Source organism: Mustelus asterias, chromosome 8, assembly GCF_964213995.1.
Source record: "Mustelus asterias chromosome 8, sMusAst1.hap1.1, whole genome shotgun sequence".
Classification (NCBI taxonomy): Eukaryota; Metazoa; Chordata; class Chondrichthyes; order Carcharhiniformes; family Triakidae; genus Mustelus; species Mustelus asterias.
In genome coordinates, this window is record NC_135808.1 from 92,322,695 (window position 1) to 92,348,662 (window position 25,968).

Consider the following 25,968-nt stretch of genomic DNA (forward strand, 5'->3'; position numbering starts at 1 on the left):
ATGGTATATAGAGATTTCTCAGATATTGACTGAGCGACATGATGGAATGGTGATTTACGTCCAAATTGAGATGGACATATGTTACTTAGATGGGAAATTGGAGAAAGTTCCCATACATTTCCAATCCTGAAAGTTTCAGTGTAGAGAGGTTGTGGAAAAGAGTGGTGATGTTGAAGAAAACTTGATTGAGTCACTGCACTCAACCTTCCTTTTCAAAAAAAAATCAAGCAGTGTTGTTAGTATCTACAATCCTAAATTCTCCATCTCAACAAATATTAAATCATTTTTTTGACTGGCAGGCTCTATTGTCATCAAGCTGAGCAACTTTTCTGGGAGACGATTCTACATACCCACTGTCCTATGAGAAATAAAATAGTTTTTGAAATCTCTAACTTTGCCCAAGGATGGTGGATGATGTCGAGTGAGTGGCGTGAGACAGGAAAATGCAAACAGTTGGTCTTTGTTTGGGTGGAAATGTTATTTTTTGTAAAAAAAAGTTAAGCTTTCAGAATTTCAATTTTGTGTAATATTTTGCTCAGACAGTATAGCGAACAAAAAAATCTTTCAGTCCCTTCAAAAGTCAGGCACCTCACAAATTGGAATATTGGCAATTGAATTTGCTACATTCTAGAATTTGGGGCAAAGGATACTAAATGGTGAGTAAGCGGCAGTTTATTTGAACGGTTCCAGATACAAAGTGGAGATCTGGGTAGACTGACTGTGGGGAGATTAAAACCAGCTGACAGAAAGAAAGGGAACCAGAACATTTAGGATGATAGATATTCAATGATAAAAAACACAGAAAGTAAGCAGATAGCTACATGATGGTTAATGAATTTATCCAATGCCTAGCTGAGTCATACTGACCAGAAGCATCCCAAGATTTGTTCTCCAGCCTGTGTCAATCTTCGCCAGGATAGTGTGTGGGCTGTATGTTAAAATTGACCTCAGTATCACTAGGTAAGGGAGGAAAAACACAGCCAGGCTTCCCACTATTGAAGACTGCTCAGTGATTTCTGCTGGAAATTGTGGCATTTATGGTCATCAGGTAAGGATAAGGTTAGACACCGTTGTAACATACCCAAGCGTGAATTTCTTGTCAAGATTCTCACGCATGGGAAATGGTCATTTGGGTAAGCGACTGATGTTTCACCAGCATCTGCAGGAGTATCAGTAAAAAGTCAGCATTTTCAGAAGGGAAACGGAGAGCTGGAAATATTGGTAAGAAGATGGAAAAAAAGGCATGCGTAAAATTAATAATGAAGATATTCGTTGAGATTAATAGTAACCAAAAGGCCATCATGCTAGAAGTTAACAACTGAATGAAAAAGAAAATTCAAATGTTGAGGGAGAACTGAAGTGTGATAAAAGAGCAGGTTGAACATAACTAAGCAGGAACAGAATGAGACAATGGATGATGTTACCAAATTTCCGGCAAAGTAGTGCAGTGGGCGGGAAAAACAGTGTGGAAGCCACCGGCCCCAATGGTGGGTTTTCTCTGCCGTCTCCTTTGGCTGATAGTCAAAAAAAATTGAAAGGGTGCCTGCCCCGCCATCTTTTTAAAAGATCGGGGTGCATGCCATGATACAAAATATTACAAATAGAACATCTACTACCCCTGTCCTCCCCCCCCCCCCCCCCCCCCAAACAGCACCACCCCACGGATCATCCTCCACATCCCCAGTTCCAGGGCAAGTGCTTGGGCATGACCTACTCCTCACTGAGTGATGCTCTCACCTGAACTCTTTTGGTGAATTCTGCTCACCAGATGCACGCCTTGGGAGAGCAGTGGTAATTCATGTGTAGAAATCTGATAATGCAATATAAATTTATTGTCATGGATTTTCCGATGTTGTGATTCCCCTTATGTCACTGGTGGGGACAATCAGCATGAAACGTGATTTTGGCCTCCCGCCGGATTTTCCACTGCCATCATTGATCCTGGCTGACGAAAATGGGAGCGGAAAATCTCCCCGAATGAGACAGAAGAGAAATGTAATTATCAGCCTAAATAACATGCTAATTACTTTACATCGTTTAAACTTAACTCCTTAGCTAAGGAAAATATTATTGCCGCTAATTAAGCACATCAACTTATTTTGTTAATTAAAAGATGATTTCTAATAAGTGTCAAATTTATTAAGATGAAAACTAAAATGGAAAAAGTTATTGCCCCAGAAATTGGGACATTTGAGGCATAATTTCACAGTCCCCAATGATGGGTAGAAACTGCATGCAGAAATACACCAGCTGCTATTCTGTGTAAAGATGAACAAGAGATGTCAGTTACTCACATTTAAGGTAGGTGGAGGGCCTGTTCCACGTGCAAATATTGGGCCGGTTGCCTGGTTGAGAACCATGCTCCAACATTATTTTCCCTGGGGGCAATGATGACTGCAATCAGGGATACCACCCGATGGAAGTCCTGTAACAACATAGGTAAGTAAGTACCTGCTTGTTGAACCAGAAGGGACAGGACTGCTTACCCCAATCCTGTCTAGGAGTACCCTTCCAATCACTCCCAACTCCTTTGAAACCAAATCCTTTGACCCACTAACCTGAGGGCAGCTCTGTGCTGGCAGGCTCTGGCTCCACGTTGGTGCTATTGGAATGTGATCTGAGGCCCAATATGAATGCAGTGGAACATGGGCCGGTCATAACATGAACTGTAAGGCTGTACAACATTTTATTCTAGTGGGAAAATCCTGACGTACTTAAGAACAGCATTGGTAAATATGACAATTAGATAAAAGCACCTGAGTGCTGGTGGTGTGAAGTTTCTGTCCTGGGGATATGGGTAGCCGTGGTGCCAGAAGGTTTGGATCTTGACACTTTGGGCGGGAATTTCTGGCTGCGCTCGCCCTAAGGCCGGAAAATCCCACCTGAGGTCAACAGGCCTTTGCATGGTCTGTGTCTCGCCCGCTAAAGTTCCCGTGGCAGGCGGAACGGGAAAATTCTGCCCTTTGTTTGATGCATTTTGGAGCCAATGTAGTTCTGCTTTTAATTCTGCCATTCAAGCCAAAACTATTTTCTCCTGGTAACATTAGAAATATTTTCAAGTGTTGACATAAAACTTACCTGTATTGACTGCAATACAACTGTCTAGGTAAGTTAAATTAATTAGGTTAAGTCCTCATTTTAATATAATGCATTGAGGACGGTCATTCCAACAAACATGTCAAACATTCAACTCCTATTAACTGCAGCAGTAATTTCTGGCCCATTTTGGGGTCTATTTTCTTTTACGGAACAGAAAAACTATTACACTCTATAACGATGATGACTTCTTCCATCATAAGATCAGAAGTGGGATGTTCGCTGATGATTGAACAATATTCAGCACCATTCACGATTCCGCAGATACCCTGAAGCAGTCTCTGCCCAGATGCAACAAGACTTGGACAACATCCAGACTTGAGCTGATAAGTGGCAAGTACTATTCACACAAATGTCAAGTAATGATGATCTCCAACAAAAGAGAATCCATCCGACTCCCTTTGATATTCAATGGTATTATCATCACTAAATCTCTACTATCAATATCCTGGGGATTTCCATTGACCAGCCATATAAAGACTGTGGCTATAAGAGTAGAATAGAGGCTGGGACTTCTGCAGAGAGAAACTCAACTGTTGACACCCCAAAGCCTGTCCACCATCTATAAGGCAGGAGGAGAGTGATGGAATACTCTTCACTCATCTGGATGAATGCAGCTCCAACAACATTCAAGAAGTTTAGCACCATCCAGGACAAATCAATCTACTTGACTGGTACCCCATCCATCACCATCAACATCCACTCCATCCACCACTGATATTTACCATCTACAAGATGCACTGGAGCAACTGAATGAGGTTCCTTTGACAGCACTTTCCAAATTCGCAACCTCTACCACCTGGAAGGACAAGGGCAGTAGACTCATGGGAAAACCGGGAAGTTCCTCTCCGGGCCACATACCATCCTGACTTGGAACTACATCACTGTTCGTTCACTGGCGCTGAGTAAAAACCCTGGAACTTCCTTCCTAACTGCGCTGAGGATGCACCTACACCACAAGAATTGCAATGGTTCAAGAAAGCGGCTCACCACCAAATTCTTAACAGCAATTAAGGATGAGCAATGATGACACTGGCCTAGCCAGTGATGCCACTTCCTTTGAAAGAATAAAAAAAATCATCTAACAACATCTACAAAAGGTCGTGAATGTAGCCCAATCCATCACGCAAACCAGCCTCCCATCCATTGACTCTGTCTACACTTCCCGCTGCCTCGGCAAAGCAGCCAGCATAATTAAGGACCCCACGCACTCCGGACATTCTCTCTTCCACCTTCTTCTGATGGGAAAAAGATACAAAAGTCTGAGGTCACGTACCAACCGGCTGCTATCAGACTTTTGAATGGACCTACCTTGCATTAAGTTGATCTTTCTCTACACCCTAGCTATGACTGTAACACTACATTCTGCACTCTCTCATTTCCTTCTCTATGAACGGTTACTCCGTATAGCGCGCAAGAAACAATACTTTTCTACTGTGTGCTAATACATGTGACAATAAAAAATCAAATCAAATCAAAGTGCAGAAACATGGGGCTGAATTTTCCTGCCGTGGGGAACAGATTGGGAAATGGGAGGGCTGGCAAAATGGTGGGGGATGTGTCCGAAGGGAAACCCAAGCTTTTCTTGCCACTATGCCATATTGCTGTTGGTAGTAATGTTGACGCCATGGTTGCTAACTGCGAAACCAGTTGAGCCACTTAAGTGTCCAATTAAGAGCCAATTCACACCTCCACAGGAATTCTGCGCATGTTGACAGAGCTGCTACCTTGTGGGGAGACCACCAGGTGAAACCCGGAGATTTCCAGCGGGTTCTGGGGCATGAAACTCAACTTTATTGGCACTCCAGATTCCATGGAGGGGTCTGCAGTGGCAGTGGCAATGCAGTTGCCCACCCCCATCTGAATGAACGAGGCCTGGTCCCAACAACCTCCAACCCAATTCATCTGTTTTCGATAATACCCAGCCACTGAGGTCCCCTCTCCCTGGCGCTGCATCAGTAGAGCTGCTGATGCTGCCGAACTGCTGATGCTGCCTGATTCCACCCCCATTTCAGTGGATGGCCTCTTAATTGGCTGTTGCCAGCAATAAGCCGTCAACGGTTCTATTGCATCCTGAAATGGGTTGGCTCCCTCTTTCAGCCCCGGTGGCAGCCCTTCACCTTCGAAGAGAAAATTCATCCCATAACTTTCCTTGGAAGAGTTATGGGGAGCTGAATTTTATGCTTGGCTGCAGTCTGGATAGCAAGCTGTTATATTATTGTTGATCATTCCTCATATTTTCCCTTGGACGTCTACAGCCTTAATGTAGGTGATAATAAAGAGAACATTACAGCGTGTCCATAAACAAACTGCTAGGTTATGGAACATAACCAGGAACTGTTACTTACAATGCAAACAATCAAACCTTACTCTGCATAGCATCGCAGCACGCTGTAGCAAAATTCCAAATTTGGGGAGTTAAGCTTAATTAACTTAAATTACGGAAAGTTCATTGCCGTTGATATTTTAACCCTTTAATCCCACCAGTGCTGTGACATGAACGCTCAGTAAATGGTTATTGTATTCATACGGATAAACATCCTCTGCAATTTAAAGACGTAGCTGCAGCTTATATAGAAAGAAATAAACCTCCATAAGACAATTCACAGAATGCCCCCATTAATTGTCTTAAGGAAAATTACGTATTGTCATTTTAGTAGCCTCATAACACTGAATAAAAACATACTTGACTCGCAAAAAACTTTTGCTCATCTCAAAACTTTGCTTGTGCAACTAATAGTGGCCATACAAATTCGTGCCAAGGGCTCGTCCTCCAACTGATCTGATAAGCTCTGACAGCCTCCATTTGTGCCTTTAGATTGATTTGATTGGTATGTATTAACAACCTCCAGTCACGGTCAAAAAAGCTGATCTTTCTTGTGAAATGGTAACAAGCCGACGAGCTGGGATGAAAAGCTGATTGTTAGCATACAAGCTGATTATTGACATGTATGTAACTTTCTTGTTTTGCTCAAAATTACTTACTAAAAGTTTACTTCATACAAGTTGGGCCTTGGAATCTTTAGAGATTCTAGAATCATAAAATGATTGAATGGTTACAACTCAGAAGGAGACCATTCAACCCATTATATCCCTGTTGGTACTCTGAAATAGCAACTCAGCTAGTTTCACACTGCCCTTTCCTATAGTCCAGCAATTGTTTTCTCTTTTGGTGCTTATCCAATTCCCTTTTGAAAACCCCAATTGTGCCTGGCTCCACTGAACTCCTGGCAGTACATTCCAGATCCTAACCATTTATTGTGTAAAAAAAAAGTTTTTTATTATATCATGTTTAGTCGCTAATAAACTCACTTTCTTTAACTCAAGAAAGCCTAGTTAAGTTGGCTCCTTTTAAAACAGAAATATATTGGACCGGGAAAAGGTATCCACAAGGAACAGGATCCTTTTTTGAAATAATCCTGTTACAACCAACCAAGGGGGTTGAATAAATAAAGGGAGCCAGTTCATTCCTCCTCACCCAGGGGCATAACAATTTGGGGGGATGCCATCTCGAATTTATCAGACTGGGGCTCCTGCCGAGATAGTTCCAACAGAGGGGACAAAGGGTAACAAACTTCGGCTGGGGACCAGTCGTAACACCGATTATTCCTTGGCCAAATCACCTTACATCAATGTTCTCTGGTTCTTGACCCTTCCATCAATGGAAACTGTACCTGTCTCTACTCAGTCCAAAACCCTTTTGCTTTTGACCACCTCTATCATATATGTTGATTTCCAGTCAAACACATGTCTACTAATGTGTTGGGCTGTCGACATGGGTTATGTTGTCAATTCATGTACCACCATTTCTAAGCTCTTGCTAACAGCAGAAGAAGCCATAGCCTCATTATGATCTGGCACTTATGTCTTGCTCTTATTGATTTTCAAGCTGTGGCACTATTCTCAATACTGTTATGGTGTTGCTGAACAATTATTTATGGAGAGAACTGATAATACAGCTTAGTCTGTAATTGCAAAAACATACCACTCATTGAGTACACTCCAGTGCATGGGGTGTTACATGCAGTGTACACTCCAGACTTTGAAATCTTGGGGAAGTGACTTAAGAATAAATATCATTAGTGATGAAAGAGTTAGGATGCTTTTCTTAATTTGAGCTGTATCAGTTTGTGTTTGCTTGGATGCCTGACGAATATCTCCTCTACTTTCATGTAAACACTGGATAGCTGGCTCTTTAGCTTCTTCCAGATAAAGCTCCAAATGCCATCAAGCACACTGTAGTAAGTGTAGTTAAAAATAAAATATGTAATAAAATAATAATAATACAACTCAGCTACTGCAACAGCATTTTACCTTCTCTCTGCCAACCTCACTCTCTTTCCCTCTCACAGAACCGTTTAGAGCTTTGTCGCATTTCCTCTTCCTCCTCCCCAGAGGTGAGAAGAGTCACAACCCAATCTTCACACAGCCCATCCAGCTCTTGGGATTATTACACAAGTAAGGGACAAATAGTGAGATCCACATGAGAGCATGGCACTGCCAAACTGATCCACTTTGGGGCAATAGTAGTGGGAAATTTGGTGAGGGCAAAGGCTGCAGTAAATCCTCAGAACATAATACTGGTTTATTTATTTGTACCACGTATAAAAATATCACAAGCTGTGGAAATCAGGAATTACTGTCCTGGATCAGAATTCTGAGGTGGCTATGATTTTCTTCTGAATTTGCAGGATTAGCAGACAATACAATTCTCCAATTGGCAGGCAAGAAGTGAATATTTCTTCATTTCACTGAGAATATCATAGAATCCCTACAGTGCAGAAGGGGGCCATTTAGCCCATTGAATCTGCACCGACCACAATCCCACCCAGGCCCTATTCCCGTAACCCCACATATTTACCCTCTAATCCCCGAACACTAGGGTCAATTTACCATGGTTAATCAACCTGACCCGCACATCTTTGGATTGTGGGAGGAAACCAGAACACCCAGAGGAAACTCATGCAGACACAGGGAGAATGTGCAAACTCCACACAGACAGTGATCCAAGGCTGGAATTGAACCCGGGTCCCTGGCACTGTGAGGCAGCAGTGCTAACCATTGTGCCATCATGAGAATTAAAACTTATAAACTTATATGGGGTTAATTTAGTGAGATGCCTCTACTGCAGTGAAGCTTTGCCTGCTAGCTGCTTGTATTTAGACAACTTGGCTGCACAGTCTACAATGGAACAAAAAGTGACTGGCTTTGTTTCTGTTATTTTGTTATATTTACCCCGCAACAGGCGAGACTACCTGCTGGCAGTATGTGCTCAAATAATCAGTTTGAAGCATAATTATATATTAGCTTGTGACATTTTATTTATTTAGCTGCAAACCGTCTGCTTTTTTATTCAACCTTTTCATAATTCTGTGCTTTATAAACGTTGACAAATACAAATGGATGAATCACAACATATACATTCAACACAACTGTCTAGCAGGGATAGGTTTTATGTGGCTGAGGGGTTTTGGATGTGTCTCGTCATGATGCTCCAGCATTCATGAGTGTGGAGCAGGCTTGATAGACCAGCTGATCTTTTCCTGCTAGTCGATTTTGAATGTTTGTGCGTGAATGGAATCTTCTCACCTTTGGAATAATGTGTTCCGAATGTGATGGTTCCAATTATGTCAGAATCTATGTCAGAAACTCACCCACGACTCCAGAAATGAGGCCCTCTTTAGTTTATTTCCTGGGCTTCCTTTGCATCCCACCTAGTATGTGGAAAATTGGGAGGAAGTATGGAAAGTCCGGTGGCCCTCAGAGTGTCTACCAACATTTGGTAGATTAAGAAGTCTCACAACACCAGGTTGAAGTCCAACAGGTTTATTTGGAATTGCGAGCTTTTGAAACGCTGCTCCTTCATCAGTTGAGTCCAATGCCGGCATCTCCACATCATGGCACTTGGTAAGTGGCGAGGTCAGCTGCCAGGACTATCTTGTGGAGATCCTGCTGTTGGGAAAGGAGAGGTGCCAGTCTGCATCAAGGGAGGCCTACACTTTCCTTGTGGTACTTAGAGGAACACTCCTGCACCGTCTCATCCCACAAAGAAAATGAAAGAAACATACCCATATGGTTCTGATCCTCCTGCCCCAGCCTTCACCCGGTGGGCAAGTTACTGAGGTTTCTCGCTCAGGCGTCTGCATAAAAATTGCTGTTTAGCCATAATTATGCCATTGGAACCGAATCTGCCGACGTGAAAAGGAGCACCGACGGCTTTTGGGCAGCTGCACCAACATATCTTCTGTACACCACATGTGTGACCAGCAAACCACACAATAAATTCTTGTTGTTTATGATTGTGGAGTACAGAATTTAGGATAGTTTTTACATCGGCTGCCAACAAAATTCACGCCTGAAATTCATTGCCATCTTTTCACATGAGCTAAAGAACAGAAAAGGCCTTTCAGATCAGCGATTATGTTCTTTCCAACAGACTATTATATGGTTTAAATCATAGCAACACTCCCCACCCACCCTTATAATAAAATCATTATTTTTTTTAATGTGATATAATTTAACTCATAGCACTCAAGCTAAAAAAATCTTTCATGCCAGATAAAAGATTTTTTTCGAGAGGGAGAAAGCAACTTCCCAAATATATACTCATTTTCACAACTTGGCTGTGGGACACTTTTCATTATCATTAATTTTGTGTTTGTTTGTTCCACTACTATGATCTATTTGCCTTTTTATACATATACATTATTGGTGTACCTATCTTCGAGGGTAGTATAGAGGTGCAATCTGCATTCGCTAGTCACCAGGGTCGCAGTAAGACCAGGGGAAAGAAGAGCGCATAATCCTTCAAAGGATGAGGTCGCAGCTGAGTTCTAATGCAAAGAACTCAGGTGAGGGGGTTAATGCAGTGGTAAACAGGAACAAATGCCTGGGAGGTTTGGTACGGAGCCGGGGTTCACAGTCAAGCAGCATGGAGGAGTCAGGCGCCAACTTGGTACACAGCTTTGTGCAGAGCTAGAAGCCCATCCTTTACACCATGGAAATGGTGGCCAACTCTATGAGAAAACCTGCAGACTTGAGGTGACTTATGACTTGGAAGCAGGGCAGTAACGAAGATATGTCATTTCTTTAAAATGTCTGCAGAAACTGTAATTGTTTTTAAGAATGTTTTCATTGACGCAATTTAACCTGGATAAATGTGAGGTGATGCAATTTGGAAGGTCTACTGTAGAAGGAAAGTATACAGTAAATGGTAGAGCCCTCAGAAATATTAGCACACAGAGGGATCTAGGTGTGCAGATCCACAATTCTCTGAAGGCAGCAACTTAGGTGGACAAGGTGGTCAAGAATGGCATGCTGGCCTTCATCGGTCGGGGCATTGAGTATAGGAATTGTAAAATCATGTTGCAGTTGTATAAGACTTAGGTTAGACTGTATAAGACTTCTGGTCGCCACACTATCAGAAGAATGTTGATGCATTGGAAAGGGTGCAGAAGAGATTTACCAGGATGTTGCCTGGTTTGCAGGATATGGACTACGAAGAAAGGTTGAACAAACTTGGATTGTTTTGATTGGAGCGTCGGAGGATGAGGGGGGGAACTGATAGAGGTTTACAAGATTATGATAGGCTTGGATAGAGTGATTGGTCGGAGTCTTTTTCCCAGGGTTGAAGGGTCAATTACTCGGGGCATAGGTTGAGAGTGAGAGGGGGAAAGTTTAAAGGAGATGTAAGAGATGAGTTTTTCACACGGAGGGTGGTGAATGCCTAGAATGCGCTGCCAGAGGAGGTGGTGGAAGCATATTCTATAACAACGTTCAAGAGGCATCTCAATAGATACGTGAATAGGCAGGGAATAGAGGGATATGGACCACGTCGAGGAAAGATATAGATAACGTGGCCAAAAATAAAATAGATCTACAGACATAATTGAGAGTTATAAGCAGAGCACCGAGGGTGTGAAGGCCATCAGCGCACAGATGCAAAGACCAAAGGCCTAAATTTTTGTAATGATGGAGAGCCTCTCTATCATTGCAACAATGGCAGAGGAGGCTGATATTCAGAAATCTATATACAAGAAATTTGTATACAAGATTATGAAGGGTATAGATAGGGTGAACAGTGGGAAGCTTTTTCCCAGGTCGGAGGTGACGATCACGAGGGGTCACGGGCTCAAGCTGAGAGGGGCGAAGTATAACTCAGACATCAGAGGGACGTTTTTTACACAGAGGGTGGTGGGGGCCTGGAATGCGCTGCCAAGTAGGGTGGTGGAGGCAGGCACGCTGACATCGTTTAAGACTTACCTGGATAGTCACATGAGCAGCCTGGGAATGGAGGGATACAAACGATTGGTCTAGTTGGACCAAGGAGCGGCACAGGCTTGGAGGGCCGAAGGGCCTGTTTCCTGTGCTGTACTGTTCTTTGTTCTTTGTTCTATCACCAAACATGGCACCTAACATTTTTGCGGGGCAGCAATGGGGCTGGGTCGGTATTAGTGCACGAGGATTTTGCAGCGGCAGCTGCCTAAATAAAATTGAAGCTGCCTCCAATCATGTCTGATTTTCATTTGGCAGGAAAAGGAAAGACACTATGCACAGATTAGACTTGTTAGGAGCAGGACTAAATGTTGTGGCATCCTTTGGAGAGGTGAGATCCGATTTTAGAGAAATAGGGTACCCCTTTGAGTATTGTCCAGGGACATGGTTTGGAGAGATCAAGTGCCCTTTGGGAGAGGGAAGCTTCCCTTTGGGAGAGGTAAGGTGCCTTTCTGGGTTGTTAAAAGTGGAGACATATGTCGATAAAAAATGCATACACTCGTTGCAACTGTCAAGAGAGCTTTCAAAGGCAACTGTAAAAAGTATCAAAAACAACTGTCTAAAGGAGGACTGTCAAACGAATTGTCAAACTGCCAACACATTTAAAACACATGCCCTTTAAATCTTTGAAGTAACTGCATGGATTGTTAAAATTCAAACATTGGTTGCTATTTCACTTTGTTGACATAAGCCTGAGGCTTATCATTGCTGGATGATTGCTGCATGAATGATTTCGCTACCTTCCACTGGCATAATGGAGCACCTGTTGTTTCAGAATTTGGCAGCTACAAATGGTTACAGACTGTTTGAAGTGGGACTATGAATTCCAATGGATTGAGTACTTGAATTAAATTTTGTCTGAGGGATTATGCAGCTGAAGGAAGGTAAACATAGTGGAAGGGTTTTTATGAATGATGGATTTTTAAAATCTACAATGGACATGTAGAAATTCATTTTATCTTATCGGGGTACTGAAGTATATTCATGGTGAATACTGGCTGAGTTGGCATGGAGGGTGTAAGGACAAATGATGGGCTATATGGGAACCATGGGTTGGCATGAGTTGGCATTAAGTGGGGCTATAAATGGCCATGGGAGTGGAAGAAGGGCATAGGTTGGCACAGAAATTTGCCTTTCTGATGATAATTGTACCCGTGAAACATGGAGGCAAAAACTGCTGTTGGATCGGACTCCTGATCTACCCTGTGTGAATAACGAACAGCATATTGTGCAACTGTGTAGCTATGTAATGCCATGCATGTTCATAATTGTATAACACATGTCTTTGTTTTTGTATCAACTATTTAAAGTTAAATGTACCTTTTTATTTGAAGTCTGTTAATTCATGTTCAACTTGGGTTCATGATTCACGTTAAACTGCAAATTACATAAAGTAAAATATTGCTGGAAATTTCTTCATTTGGGGGCTCCTTTGATAAATTTGGTTATTTTGGTCTACAGTTTCCCCACGGGGATTGAATCAAAAGTGGGACTCGAGGCCAGAGACCATAAAACTGGTTCACTGGAGAAATCGTCCAGCATTTAAACAAACAAGACTTCACATTGCTTTTGCTATATTTTATTTGGAAATTCACATGGGTACCTTTTGAGGATCAGAAAGAGGACCTGACTTCCAGAGACTCGGAATAATTGAAAAAAGATGTTTTGCAGACTGTAGCAGAGCACATGGGGATTAACAGACAGTCAGGAGCTCAGAGGGTTTAGCAAAGACTCTTTGCTGAGTGAGGAGGGAGTGGAGATGTATGCTGGAATTTCACCACCTCGCCCGCTCCAGGCTCGTAAGATCCCACCCGAGGCCAATGGGAGAATGTCATTCTGCGAGCCTCGGGGAGGGTGAGGCGGTAAAATTCCGGCCGTACTTTGTGATCTTTTAGAAAATTGCCATTAATCTGAATTGGCCAAAGAACAGTGAACTATGCTCCTACAAAGTGTTTTGGTAGGGAGGTCTTTGGTGGCATACTGATCTCTTTGAGCAGAGCACTCATGTGATAATGAAGAAGCTAGCTTTACTGAGTGCTTAAGAGTTGGTACCAGAAGCCTACAGGCAGAAATTTAGAAAACTGAGAAAGCAAACAATTCACACTCATGTAGAATTTGCCAAGGGAAAGGAAAGGGCATTCAAAAGGTAGAGTAGATTGATGAAGGTGGAATAAAACTTTGATAATCTTAGGGAGATGACGTTGATGGAGGAATTCAAAAATAGTCTGCTTTTGGGCTTAAAGTTTCACCGGAACCCCACAAAGTTTGTACAATAAGGGAAGCCTCAATAATGGCAGACAACGGTGAATTAACTCATAAATGATTAGTGACTGGAACCTTCTGGGGAAACTGGAATGAGAGAAAGGTTGATGATGAGAAGAGAAAAGATTCTGCTGAGAAAGAGGGAGAAGGTAAATGTAACGATTTCAATCAGGCAATTGAAGTTGGCCTGCTTGAATATGAATTCCCTGATTAAGGGCCCACAAAAAGATGTCCCTGATTAAGGGCCAAATTGATGCAAGTCCGGCAGGTGAAAATCCAGGAAGTGAGAAAATCCGGAGGGAGAAACCCTGGAGGGTCGCCGCTGACTCAGAACGGTCATTTTATTGTGACAGAGATGTTTGTTATTGTATTATGATGTAACCCCCGGAGGGTCAGCCTCAGAAAGTGTAGTCCCAAGAGCAGAAGCCCGGAGGTGAAACCCTCGCAAGGTGTAAATACGGAGGACAAAGCCCTGGAAAGTAGTAGATAAATTACAATGAATCCTTCCTTATTGTAAGGGAGTTGTTTGTTATTAATTAAAGAACGGCGTTAGCTGTCGGTACTGTTGATATTATAGTTTGCTGGTTTATAGTTATTGTGAGATGTTTGCAACCTTGGAAGGCCAGTTGTGGATAACTGTGCTGTGTTGTTTGTGCTGTTGTATTAAAAGTGGCATGTTTATTGTTGATACTGTGTTATATCGGGTGTTATCTTTATAACTTATCATTGTGAGATGGCATTTTGAAAGTGTAATGTATTTTTGTATTTGTAAACTGTTTGATAAATAAAAAGAGTGGGCCAAATTGATGGTGCAATGAGGGAGCCCCATGCTCTGTATTTAAACAGGAGTGTCAGTTCCTCTGGACTCGGAATGTAGACTGCGTACTGAGAGCACTCTGTATAGTGTTGTTGGATCTTATAAATAAAGGAATTTTGGTGAAGGGACTTCCGACTCTGAGGACTTATTACAGTAAAGACCTACGGCCTTCTTGGAATGGTAGAAGTGAAGATTCAGAGGGCAGGTTTAATTGAAAGTGACAAACACGCTACTTCCGTCATGAGAAAGGACACGTGAAGGCTGTGTGCTGCAAGTTAAAAGGCAAACCTGTCGTATTTGTCAAGTCAAAGGGCGTTCCTTCAGATCATATTGGTCTGATGGTCATACTCATGACAAGCAGGGAATCCCTTCAAAATTCACTGAGAGAATAAATCAGTGATGCAAAGATATAAAAATTTTTTGCTCAAAGGTAAGGTATTCACATGTTCATCTGTTGAGGCAGGCAAATTGATATTATCCTTCAAGGTACAGGATCAGCACAGTCATTGATGTTGGCAGGTGACATGAAGGTTGGCAGAATAAAAAGGTTTTGATTGGGGTAGTGATGGATATTGTTTACCAGTTCTTTTGTATAGGCTTAATTTAAAATGTGATTTAAGCACTGTTTGTGTGATTGTGGGTGTAATCTGTTGAAGGTGTTGATTTCTTGTTAGGAAATGACTTGGTTGAGAACAAGGTATTACTGTCTCCTTATAAGCAGCGTGCATTTCCCCAACTCAGTTTTGGTGTGATCCAACTTCTATTAATAACCCCACAGCAAATTTGAGATAGGATCAACATAAAAGATTAGTTTATTTGCATAAGAAAATGGGAGGAGGGCTGCAATGTTGCCTTCCCTGTACTCGTACAGTAATGATGTGGAGATGCCGGCGTTGGACTGGGGTAAAACAGTAAATCAGTGATAGGGAAAATAAAGGTTTACAGGGCAGAGACCACAGAGAAAAGAATGATTATTTCACATAGGTTCCAGAGTCCAGAAGCAAAGCCCAAAGAGGTCTTCCATCACGGATGCATGTGAGCTGAAAACCAATGCTGGTTAATTGACTTATCTGGCGACATTGACTTCACACAATGAGATAGGCAGGTAGAGATGAATCAGTCTTATAGGCAATGGTACAGTATTTCCAGTAGAAGCGGTGTAGATTGAGGCCAGATGTCCAAACCTGGTCAGAGAGCTCCTTTTCTGAAAGGCTGTGTGTCGGATGGTAAACAGCAGAATGAGATTTCTGCAGTACAGCGAGGCAATATTACTGGTTATATAATCTAGAGATCCATGTCACATGACTCCACCTCTCCACATTGCCTTTGATAAGGGATGAGTGCCCCTTTTTGGGATCCCCAAGATTGTTAAATGTCGCAACCATAAAGAGTTGAAAGAAATGTTGTGGGGTCCTTTGTTCTAGCAGATGAGCGGACTTTGGTTGGCCAGCCTGGGTTATGAAATGCAGATGACCTTTGTATAGTTCTATTTGAATTTGATCTGTGAGCCTACAGAGTGCCTCTTCAGAGATAACAAGGTGCATGTCTCCTCAATACTGCCAAGGGCTTTGTTTGTTCAACAGTCATGGACAGACATGGATTCAACCATTTTAAAAGGTATTTGTCTTAGTTTTTATTTTAAATTTTAGGAAAAGCCATGCAAAAAGGATACAGGGTGAGGCTTATCCCCCTCACATCAGAAAATTCTGTAAACCTGCTGCAAGAATTAATGTTTCAACTAAAAATTTGTCCAGACAGTCAGAAACACAGCTTGGTAATTTTAAAGGGACATTGGAGCTTCAGGTGGAAAAGGAAAAGTTACTGGCAGTTGGAAAAACTTGAAAAAGAGCCTAAATTTAAAATACAGGAAAAATATCAGCAAGATGAAGCAAAGCAGCCTTACTCAAAGCTAATGAAGAAACGGGGGAGAATGTGTTTTGAAAGTGAATGGAAAAGCTGAGTCCACTGCTAACACTATAGAGCTGTATGGAATGATATGTGTTCTTGAGTGTAAATTAAAACCTCAAAACAGAGAGGCAATTGTTCTTGCTAGATAGGAATTAGACAAAGCTTAAATACAGTGGGAGGATGAGAAGCAAAAATAAATTAAGCAAGTTTATGAACTAAATGAAAAGGAATATTGAGCTTTCTTGGCTGAACATTGACATAACCTGAACAAAGTTCTTAAAACAGCTAAAAAGGTTTTTACTTGATGGAAGAATATAATGCCTACACAAAAGGAGTCTATGTTAAACCTGCATATGCTGGAAAAGAAAATTGAAGGGTTAAATGATGGTGAAAAACTTAAAGTTAAAAATGATCTTGAATTTAAACATGATGAGGTGAATTCAATTGTCACGAAGAAGAATTTGGATGTTTGGTTGGTTGAAATCTTTTTCCAAGACTTGGACATTTAAAAGAAAACGCAGAGACAGAAAGAAATGGAGATCAGGAGTTAAAATCTGAAAATAATGGTTCAGAGTCAGTTTTAGAAAGGGAAAACTCTGATGACAATTTAATGTCTTGCTTTTTTAAAGAAGAAAACAGGAACTTGCTGAATCCCAAGGGTAAGAAATTCTATGGCAAAATATTTCTTCTTGGATTCCAGTTCACTGCCACCAGTACCCAGAAGTCAAATGGCTTGCCAGAAATCAATACTTTTGCTCTCGACAAAGTTAACCGGGCCAAACAAATTGAAAGATTTTTGGGCCCAACCCGAACACTATCCAGACTGCACCGAATCCAATACAGATTCTTAAAACAGCAATATGAAGAATGCAAAACCAACCTACAGTCTTTTAACCAAGAACCAAAGGTTGTTTTGGTGGGGTTTGATGCTGCAACAATTTACAGGCTGATACAACATTACTGCGGATGCTGAGAGTTTAAAGAAAAGGCAGAAACTTTGTCCTAAACTGAGGTGAACATATTGGATTTTATAAAATTATAAAATAACACTGTGTGTTTGCAATGAAGCTTGGTTTATGAACACAATGTTATCATTGCTGTCACATGTGTGACATATAATATGCTAGTTATTAAAGTGTTCATGATAAGAACTTGTAGTATTTAGAAAACTTGTCAGGAAAACAAATTTATTCTTTTGTCCAGGGCGAGCCGGGTGGGGCAGTATGACAATGTTTGACATGGAAATAGTACAGTAAGGAAAAAGTGTAATTTCTTCAAAAGGCCTGTGGAATCGATAATCGTTTTTAAGAAAAGACTTCTAAGAATAGAATAGAAACCCTACAGTGTAGAAAGAGGCCATTCGGCCCATCGAGTCTACACCGACCACAATCCCACCCAGGCCCTACCCCCATATCCCTATATATTTACCCGCTAATCCCTCTGACCTATGCATCTCAAGACACTAAGGGTCAATTTTAGCACGGCCAATCAACCTAACCCTCACATCTTTGGACTGTGGGAGGAAACCGGAGCACCCGGAGGAAACCCACACAGACACGAGGAGAACGTGCAAACTCCACACAGACAGTGACCCAAGCCGGGAATCGAACCCAGGTCCCTGGAGCTGTGAAGCAGCAGTGCTAACCACTGTGCTACCGTGCCGCCCTAAGTTTACATCAATTATAGGGATCAATTATACATTGCTTGGATAATAAGGAATACTGGTCCATGCATGACCTGATGATCCTTGACCTGGAAGCAGTACAAACAGAAAGGAAATTAAAATATGGACGCTGTGTGGCCAGGCACAAGGAGAACTGCAAACACAGAGGAAAGCTACAGGTGTAGTAGGTGGAGAGTCAGGACGATTGGCACCCATCCACTCCCTCCAACAAAAGCGCACAGTGGCATCAGCGTGTACCATCTACAGGATGCCCTGCAGCAACTCACCAGCAACTCTTTTGCCTCTGTTATATTTGCATTTCACGTGGCTGCCCAAGAGGATCTGCAACTGTGCCTGTTAATTCCTCCAGAATCCACAGTATACATTATTTCCACTAACCATGCAGCAGCAAAAGAAAATTAAAACCATCTCACCTGAAAGTTGAATGGTAATGCCTTTAAATAGCAACAGTTTGGTGGCGGGGGCTCATGCAGCTGAACCCATATTCAGCTGTGCATGTATAAGAAAGGGCATTTACAGGATCCACAAGCTCCAAAGTTTCTGTGTCCAATTCAGCATCACATGCTAACTAACATCATGATTACTCCGCATGCTTCTGGTGCCTGCATGGGACCAGTGTTCCCTTTAACCTCTGCTTTCTGTGTGCAGCCAGCTTGTGGTATTGCTTGGTCCCTTTAAGATTTCCACAGGGCCCCATGTTTGCATGCAGTTTAAAGGGAGCATTGCTTGTGCGAGGTATATTTGTTCCCAGTATGATTTGGTTTGATTTAATATTGTCACATGTATTATCATACAGTGAAAAGTATTGTTTCTTGCGCGCTATACAGACAAAACATACCATTCATAGAGAAGGAAACGAGAGAGTGCAGAATGTAGTGTTACAGTCATAGCTAGTGTGTAGAGAAAGATCAACTTAATGCGAGGTAAGTCCATTCAAAAATCTGACAGCAGCAGGGAAGAAGCTGTTCTTGAGTCGGTTGGTACGTGACCTCAGACTTTTGTATCTTTTACCCGAAGGAAGAAGGTGGAAGAGAGAATGTCCGGGGTGTGTGGGATCCTTAATTATGCTGGCTGCTTTGCCGAGGCATCAGGAAGTGTAGACAGAGTCAATGGATGGGAGGCTGGCTTGCGTGATGGATTGGGCGACATTCACGACCTTTTGTAGTTTCTTGCAGTCTTGGGCAGAGCAGGAGCCATACCAAGCTGTGATACAACCAGAAAGAATGCTTTCTATGGTGCATCTGTAAAAGTTGGTGAGAATCGTAGCTGACATGCCAAATTTCCTTAGTCTTCTGAGAAAGTAGAGGTGTTGGTGGGCTTTCTTAACTATAGTGTCGGCATGGGGGGGCCAGGATAGGTTGTTGGTGATCTGGACCTCTAAAAACCTGAAACCCTCGACCCTTTCTATTTCGTCCCCATTGATGTAGACTGGGGCATGTTCTCCTTTACGCTTCCTGAAGTCAATGACAATCTCCTTCGTTTTGTTGACATTGAGGGAGAGATTATTGTTGCCACACCAGTTCACCAGATTCTCTATCTCATTCCTGTACTCTGTCTTGTCATTGTTTGAGGTCCAACCCACTACGGTGGTGTCTTCAGCAAACCTGAAAATCGAACTGGAGGGGAATTTGGCCGCACAGTCATAGGTGTACAAGGAGTATTGTAGGGGGCTGAGAACACAGCCTTGTAGGGCACCCGTGTTGAGGATTATCATGGAGGAGGTGTTGTTGCCTATCCTTACTGATTGTGGTCTGTGAGTTAGGAAGTTCAGGGTCCAGTCACAGAGGGAGGTGCCGAGGCCCAGGCCACGGAGTTTGGAGATGAGTTTCATGGGAATAATAGTGTTGAAGGCTGAGCTGTAGTCAATAAATAGGAGCCTGACATAGGTGTCCTTGTTATCTAGGTGTTCCAGGGTTGAGTGCAGGGCCAGGAAAATGGGTCTGCTGTGGACCTGGTATGATGTAGATTGCTATATGGCCGCACATGTGTGCAGCTTTGACCCCCTGCCATTTTTTTTGCTTTCTGGCTCCCATAGTGTAAAAATGAGCTGTGCTGTAGAGTTGAACTTTGCTGCTTTAGGGTTTTAGGTCTGAGGAAGATCTTTGTTATATTGTGAACTTCCCTGAGTGCACCATATTCTTTTTTGGGCAGGACACCAAGCATTGTACCCTGACTCTAAATATGCCAATCTCAAATAAAGTTTATTTTTAATTATAATAAAAGACCCTCAAAGTGCACCCCAAATCTCATTGGTCACAGCTACAGAATCACTGAACATTTTCAGTGAACCAAGTTAGCAATCCTAAATCGACCTTGCAACAGATGAGCACATATTCTTGCACTTCATCTAGTGAAGAGTCTCTAGAAGCAATGAATTAAAGTAATAGAAATCAGGCTTAGCCTATATGAGAGAAATCGGTAGTGCAAGTTACTTATTTAAATTGGTGTTTGTGGACTGCATAAAAATTGTGCTATAATATGAGCAATTTTTATAGTTTTTGATCTTGATTTTACATCATGCACATAAAAAGCATATTTGTTTTGTGTGGACTGCTGCAATAACCTTGGATTTTGATCAAAATAGCCCATAAACTTAATTTTTCATCTTCTCTAACTTCCTTACAGAAGTAAGATGTGGGTCAAGTGATCTGACACTCTCAGTCATTTAAGTGTTTTTATTAATAGAAAGAACATCATGAATAATTCACATTAAACATTAAAATTATGTTTATGTGATTTTTTTTGGTCATACAAATGAAGTATGCTGTGTGGAACGTTGGAATAAATTTCCATTAAGTCAGAAGTAACGAAGATGACATGTGCTCTTACAGATGAACTGTCAGATCTTCCTTATTTGTGACTTAGTAAACGATTCAATGTTGCTTACTTGTGGAATCCCATATTGCACAGTTCCCAATTGAATATCCTTTGTTTAATTCACAGACTGACCCAACATGAAGTACTACATGGGGATCGACGTGGGAACTGCAAGTGTACGCGCAGCACTTATCGACCATCATGGCAAAGTGCTAGTGCAGGCTGAACAACCGATCCAAATTTGGAAACCACAGTCTGACTACTATGAGCAGTCTTCTGCTGATATCTGGGCAGCATGCTGTACTGTTTCAAAGGTATAATTATAAGAAGATTTGCGTGACAATATTGAACAGAACTACTATTCACAGGCCAGCCTGCATTTCTGTAACATGGGAATCCTGTACCTTGTCTGCTACTGGCATTTCTGTCAAATACAAAGAACTACAGTTCAAGCCACTGAAATGTAGCAGAGTTTTCTGTCAATTCTCATTGCATTTATAAAGATTAATGAAAATGTTGCAACAATAACCATAGTCCTTATGCCATTTGGCGCGAGGATTGTGATTACTAAAGCAGCATTTTTATCGTGCTCTTAGTGAATAATTGGCAGACAGTTTCCTCCATAAAAACCAAAATTTCCTGGCACTAGATGCTGGTCCATTATGATATTTGTTCTAGATGGACTAGATGATGAGCCACTGGCAAATAGCACTGTTGTGGTTGGAAAAGGAAGTGCCAATTGCAGCAGACTCAGTCATTTAGTTGAAAAGATTTCTGCAACTGCCTCATATTTTTCCTGTGCTGCACTTGTACATTGTATTTAACTGTTTTTCAACAGCCTGAAATAGACTCCATGACCAAGAATAAGCTGTTTACTCTGAAGAAGGAGGCCCAATAGTATAGTGGCCACTGCACTCCACAATCATATGGTGACATGTGATATATTTCAGTGGCTTGCATATGAAGTACAAGTTCTCTATTATTATTCGAGAGTCATGCTATTGTTTTATACAGATATTGGGCAAAAAGCTGCCCTCTGGATTATCAATAACCCACCTTTTGCCTTTAGAAGTGACTGTGCCACTGAGCCGGAGAGACCATCACGTGCAGAAACCTGAAAATTGAATGGCGCTTTTGGGGCAGCACGGTGGTACAGTGGTTAGCAATGCTGCCTCACAGCCCCAGGGACCCGAGTTCAATTCCGGCCTCGAGTCACTGTCTGTGTGGAGTTTGCACATTCTCCCCGTGTCTGCGTGGGTTTCCTCCCACAGTCCAAAGATGTGTGGGTTAGGTTGATTGGTCATGCCAAATTGACCCTATGGTCAGGGGGATTAGCAGGGTAAATATGTGGGGTTCCAGTAATAGGGCCTGGGTGGGATTGGGGTCGGTGCAGACTCGATGGGGTGAATGGCCTCCTTCTACACTGTAGGGATTCTACGATTCTATGATCTTTCTTGTACTATTGTGGGCAAGTGACAAGCAGAAATCAGGTGGTTTCCCATTGGGATGTGTCGTAATTCCTACACCTTCTTGCACATCCCCCTGTTGCTGGTATCAGAGCAATATTGGAGGTGGCCTGTACAATGGTTTCTCACCTGCTTTCTTAAGAGTGAATAGGACACGAAGTGCAGAAACTATGAAGGAAAGGGGAGAAACGATTATAAATGAAGCAGTCTTACATTGTGACTAGTCTCACCCCAAGTTTGATTTAAGCATCAGCACAGACTGAGCTGAAAGTTCGAATAGGAGGTGGGCAGGAATGAGAGGAAGCATTTGCTCAGTGGATACAGAAAAATGCAGGTTATAATAATATGCTCCAAATTAATAACTAATTTATTATTGCATATTTTCTTTTATCTTGCAGAGAATAGCTCAGACAGCTAATCTGTGCTATCTCCGAGGAATTGGCTTTGATGCTACCTGTTCTCTTGTTGTGCTTGATGAGAAATTTGAGCCTCTAGCTGTTAATGAAGAAGGTAAATCTCCCACTACTTCCTATCACGTATAAAAAACATATCTATCTGTCATGCATTCAACCACTTTACGGCCGAAGCATTTTTAAAGCATTGCAACATTAGTTGGCATAATGTTACATGACATAATCATACATGGCAATGCCTTGTGATGTAATATCATATAACATGACCACCTAAACCACAAGTTGGTAACCCACCTTTTGAACCATTGAAAAAAAACTGAAAAAGTACAAAATCTTTGACTTCAGAATGGAGGCTGAAGAGTACCCGAACTTGATGCAACTGAAAGAAACCAGTGCAATGAACACCTGGGGAAAATGCCATTAAGGATTATTGAGAAAACATGTTATTACTACTCAATTCATTGAAGAGATTGCACGGATCAGCACCACATTCCTTGCAAGGATTAAAAGATTCAAGACAACCCACCAGAATCTGTTCAACCATTTCAAAATACATGAAAACCTTCTGACTTTCTTCACCAACAGTGAGAGGTATTCAAAAAAGTATATTGTACAATTACAAGACCCAACTACAGATCAAAAGTGCTCTGTTATAACATCTTTAATAATGGCTTCTAACATTTCTCTCATGACAGATGCTAGGTTAACTGGCCTTTATTTTCCTGCTTTCTGTCTCCCTCCCTTTGGCATCGTTGACATCCTTTCATCTGTGAGAGATGTTGGGAGTGCAGCCTCAGAACTTGTTCAGGTCACATAAGTTTCTCTTCTGCATTTGTTTTAATGGCTGAACAAGCCGATTCTGGGAAGGCAAAGTCTGCCACAAGTGCCACATGTGAGGTTGTCCCTTGTTGATGGTCTGGGATGATCTCTGCTGATGCCTTGTTTTCAGGGCTGGCATCTGCTTTGGAGTTTCTGAACCTGCATGTCATCATTGGTCGCGAAGTCCTGATCACAATTGCTGGCATCATTTGCATCAGTTGACAGCTCGAGGTTCCCACTTGTGGTGGTTGACGTTGAGTGCTTTCATGTCTCTTTTGACAGCATCCATGAAATGCAGCTTTGGGTGCCCTACTGGTCTCTTGGTTCAGGCTACCTCCCCATATAGCATATCTTTGGGGGGTGCAGCCATCTTCGAGCCTGTGCACATGCCAAACTAGCATTCTTGGCATGTATGCCCTATAAAGAACTGCTTCATTGGTAACGTCTTTCCATCTGATGCCAAGGATGTGTCGTAGCCTCAGGAAATGGAAGTTATTGGATCAATTTTCTTGTTAACTGTAAGTTGTCCAGGTTTTGATGCATACAGTAATGTGCTGTGTGATCAATGTGATATGGTCATGGTCCTGTCAGTTTACTGTTTTTCTATATTTGTTTCTGCTACCTGGTGTCGTTCATCCTTTTTATCAGACTTTTCATCAGAGAAACCGCCTATCACCATCAGTTCCTCCTCTGACAGGGCTTCCCTTTTCTGTAGGGCAGATTGTACAACGTACAGCAAATGGTGACTATAAGTAAGAATCTTACAGGTGCATATTGGAAAGCATCACCTTATCTATCCAGACATCTAATGTCAGCCCTAGTTGATGAATGACTCATTAAACTTATGCAACAGGCTTCATCTGTGGATTCCTTACTAGAGTCATCAGGCATCTTTTTAAATGGCTCTGAGCAGCCAGCCATCCAAAGGTTCAGGGCCAGTAAACATTCTTGGCCACCTCTCGGGTGACATGCGCACACCTACATTACTTTTTAAATTATGAACATACACACAATCTGAACATGTATGGAGTGGTATCCTTTTCTGTTAATGAATGCCACTGACTGTCCCACTGCTGCTTTGATGGCAACATGGGTGCAATCGTTAGTCCCTTGTACGTGTGGGAATCCAACCATGGCTGCAAAGCTTCTGACTATTCCACTTAACTTGCATTGTCAAATATAAGATATAATAATGGGCACAAGTTGGGTGATCTCACTAAGATCTCCACATGTTGCCTGGATTTTGATTTTGATTTGATTTATTATTGTCACATGTACAGTGGAGCCCCGTTTTAACGCGATGGTTGGGGTCCATAAAATGTTATCGCGAATGTTATTGGGGTCGCGCTAAATCGGGGTTGCGCTAATTCACTAAACAGGAAATAGCAAAAAAAAGGATCCGTCGCGCGATAGCGTCATATCCGATTTCACGCTAAACCGGGGTGCGTAAAATCGGGGTTCCACTGTATTAACATACGGTGGAAAGTATTGTTTCTTGCGCGCTATACAGACAAAGCATACCATTCATAGAGAAGGAAGTGAGAAAGTGCAGAATGTAGTGTTACAGTCATAGCTAGAGTGTAGAGAAAGATCAACTTAATGCAAGGTAGGTCCATTCAAAAGTCTGATGGCCGCAGGGAAGAAGCTGTTCTTGAGTGGGTTGGTACGTGACCTCAGACTTTCATATCTTTTTCCCGACAGAAGAAGGTGGAAAGGAGAATGTCCGGGGTGCGTGGGGTCCTTAATTATGCTGGCTGCTTTGCTGAGGCAGCAGGAAGGATAGACAGAGTCAATGGATGGGAGGCTGGTTTGCGTGGTGGATTGGGCTACATTCACAACCTTTTGTAGTTTCTTACAGTCTTGGGCAGAGCAGGAGCCATACCAAGCTGTGATACAACCAGAAAGAATGCTTTCTATGGTAGAACTGTAGAAGTTGGTGAGAGTCGTAGCTGACATGCCGAATTTCCTTAGTCTTCTGAGAAAATAGAGGCTTTGGTGGGCTTTCTTAACTATAGTGTCGGCATGGGGGAACCAGGACAGGTTGTTGGTGATCTGGACACCTAAAAACATGAAGCTCTCGACCCTTTCTACTTCTTCCCCGTTGATGTAGACAGGGGCATGTTCTCCACTACGCTTCCTGAAGTTGATGACAATCTCCTTCGTTTTGTTGTCATTGAGGGAGAGATTATTGTCACTGCACCAGTTCAGCAGATTCTCTAAAGGTGAAGAAGTTCAATGCACAGTTACCTTTAAGGCCACAGACAAATCAAGGTTGTCTCACCGGAAACCATGTCATAAATGGATGGACTGTGTCCTTTGATTGACACAGTCTACAGAGGCACTGTTGTTCTGATATCTGCAGGTGAGACAAGATCCTGACCCTGTACACTCGGTTGACTGGATAGGGCTTTC

General features: G+C 42.2%; 1 protein-coding gene across 4 annotated transcripts in view; it reads left to right on the forward strand.

Annotated features, from left to right (window-relative positions):
• The window catches only part of fggy (FGGY carbohydrate kinase domain containing), a 278,408-nt gene that overhangs the window by 12,005 nt on the left and 240,435 nt on the right, over positions 1 to 25,968 (forward strand). For all 4 annotated transcript variants that reach the window (XM_078218494.1, XM_078218493.1, XM_078218491.1 and 1 more), the window contains exons 2-3: positions 20,985 to 21,172; positions 22,723 to 22,834. In XM_078218494.1, coding sequence (XP_078074620.1) covers positions 20,996 to 21,172; positions 22,723 to 22,834 — 289 coding nt within the window. In that variant the 5' untranslated portion in view covers positions 20,985 to 20,995. The remainder of the gene's footprint in view (positions 1 to 20,984; positions 21,173 to 22,722; positions 22,835 to 25,968) is intronic.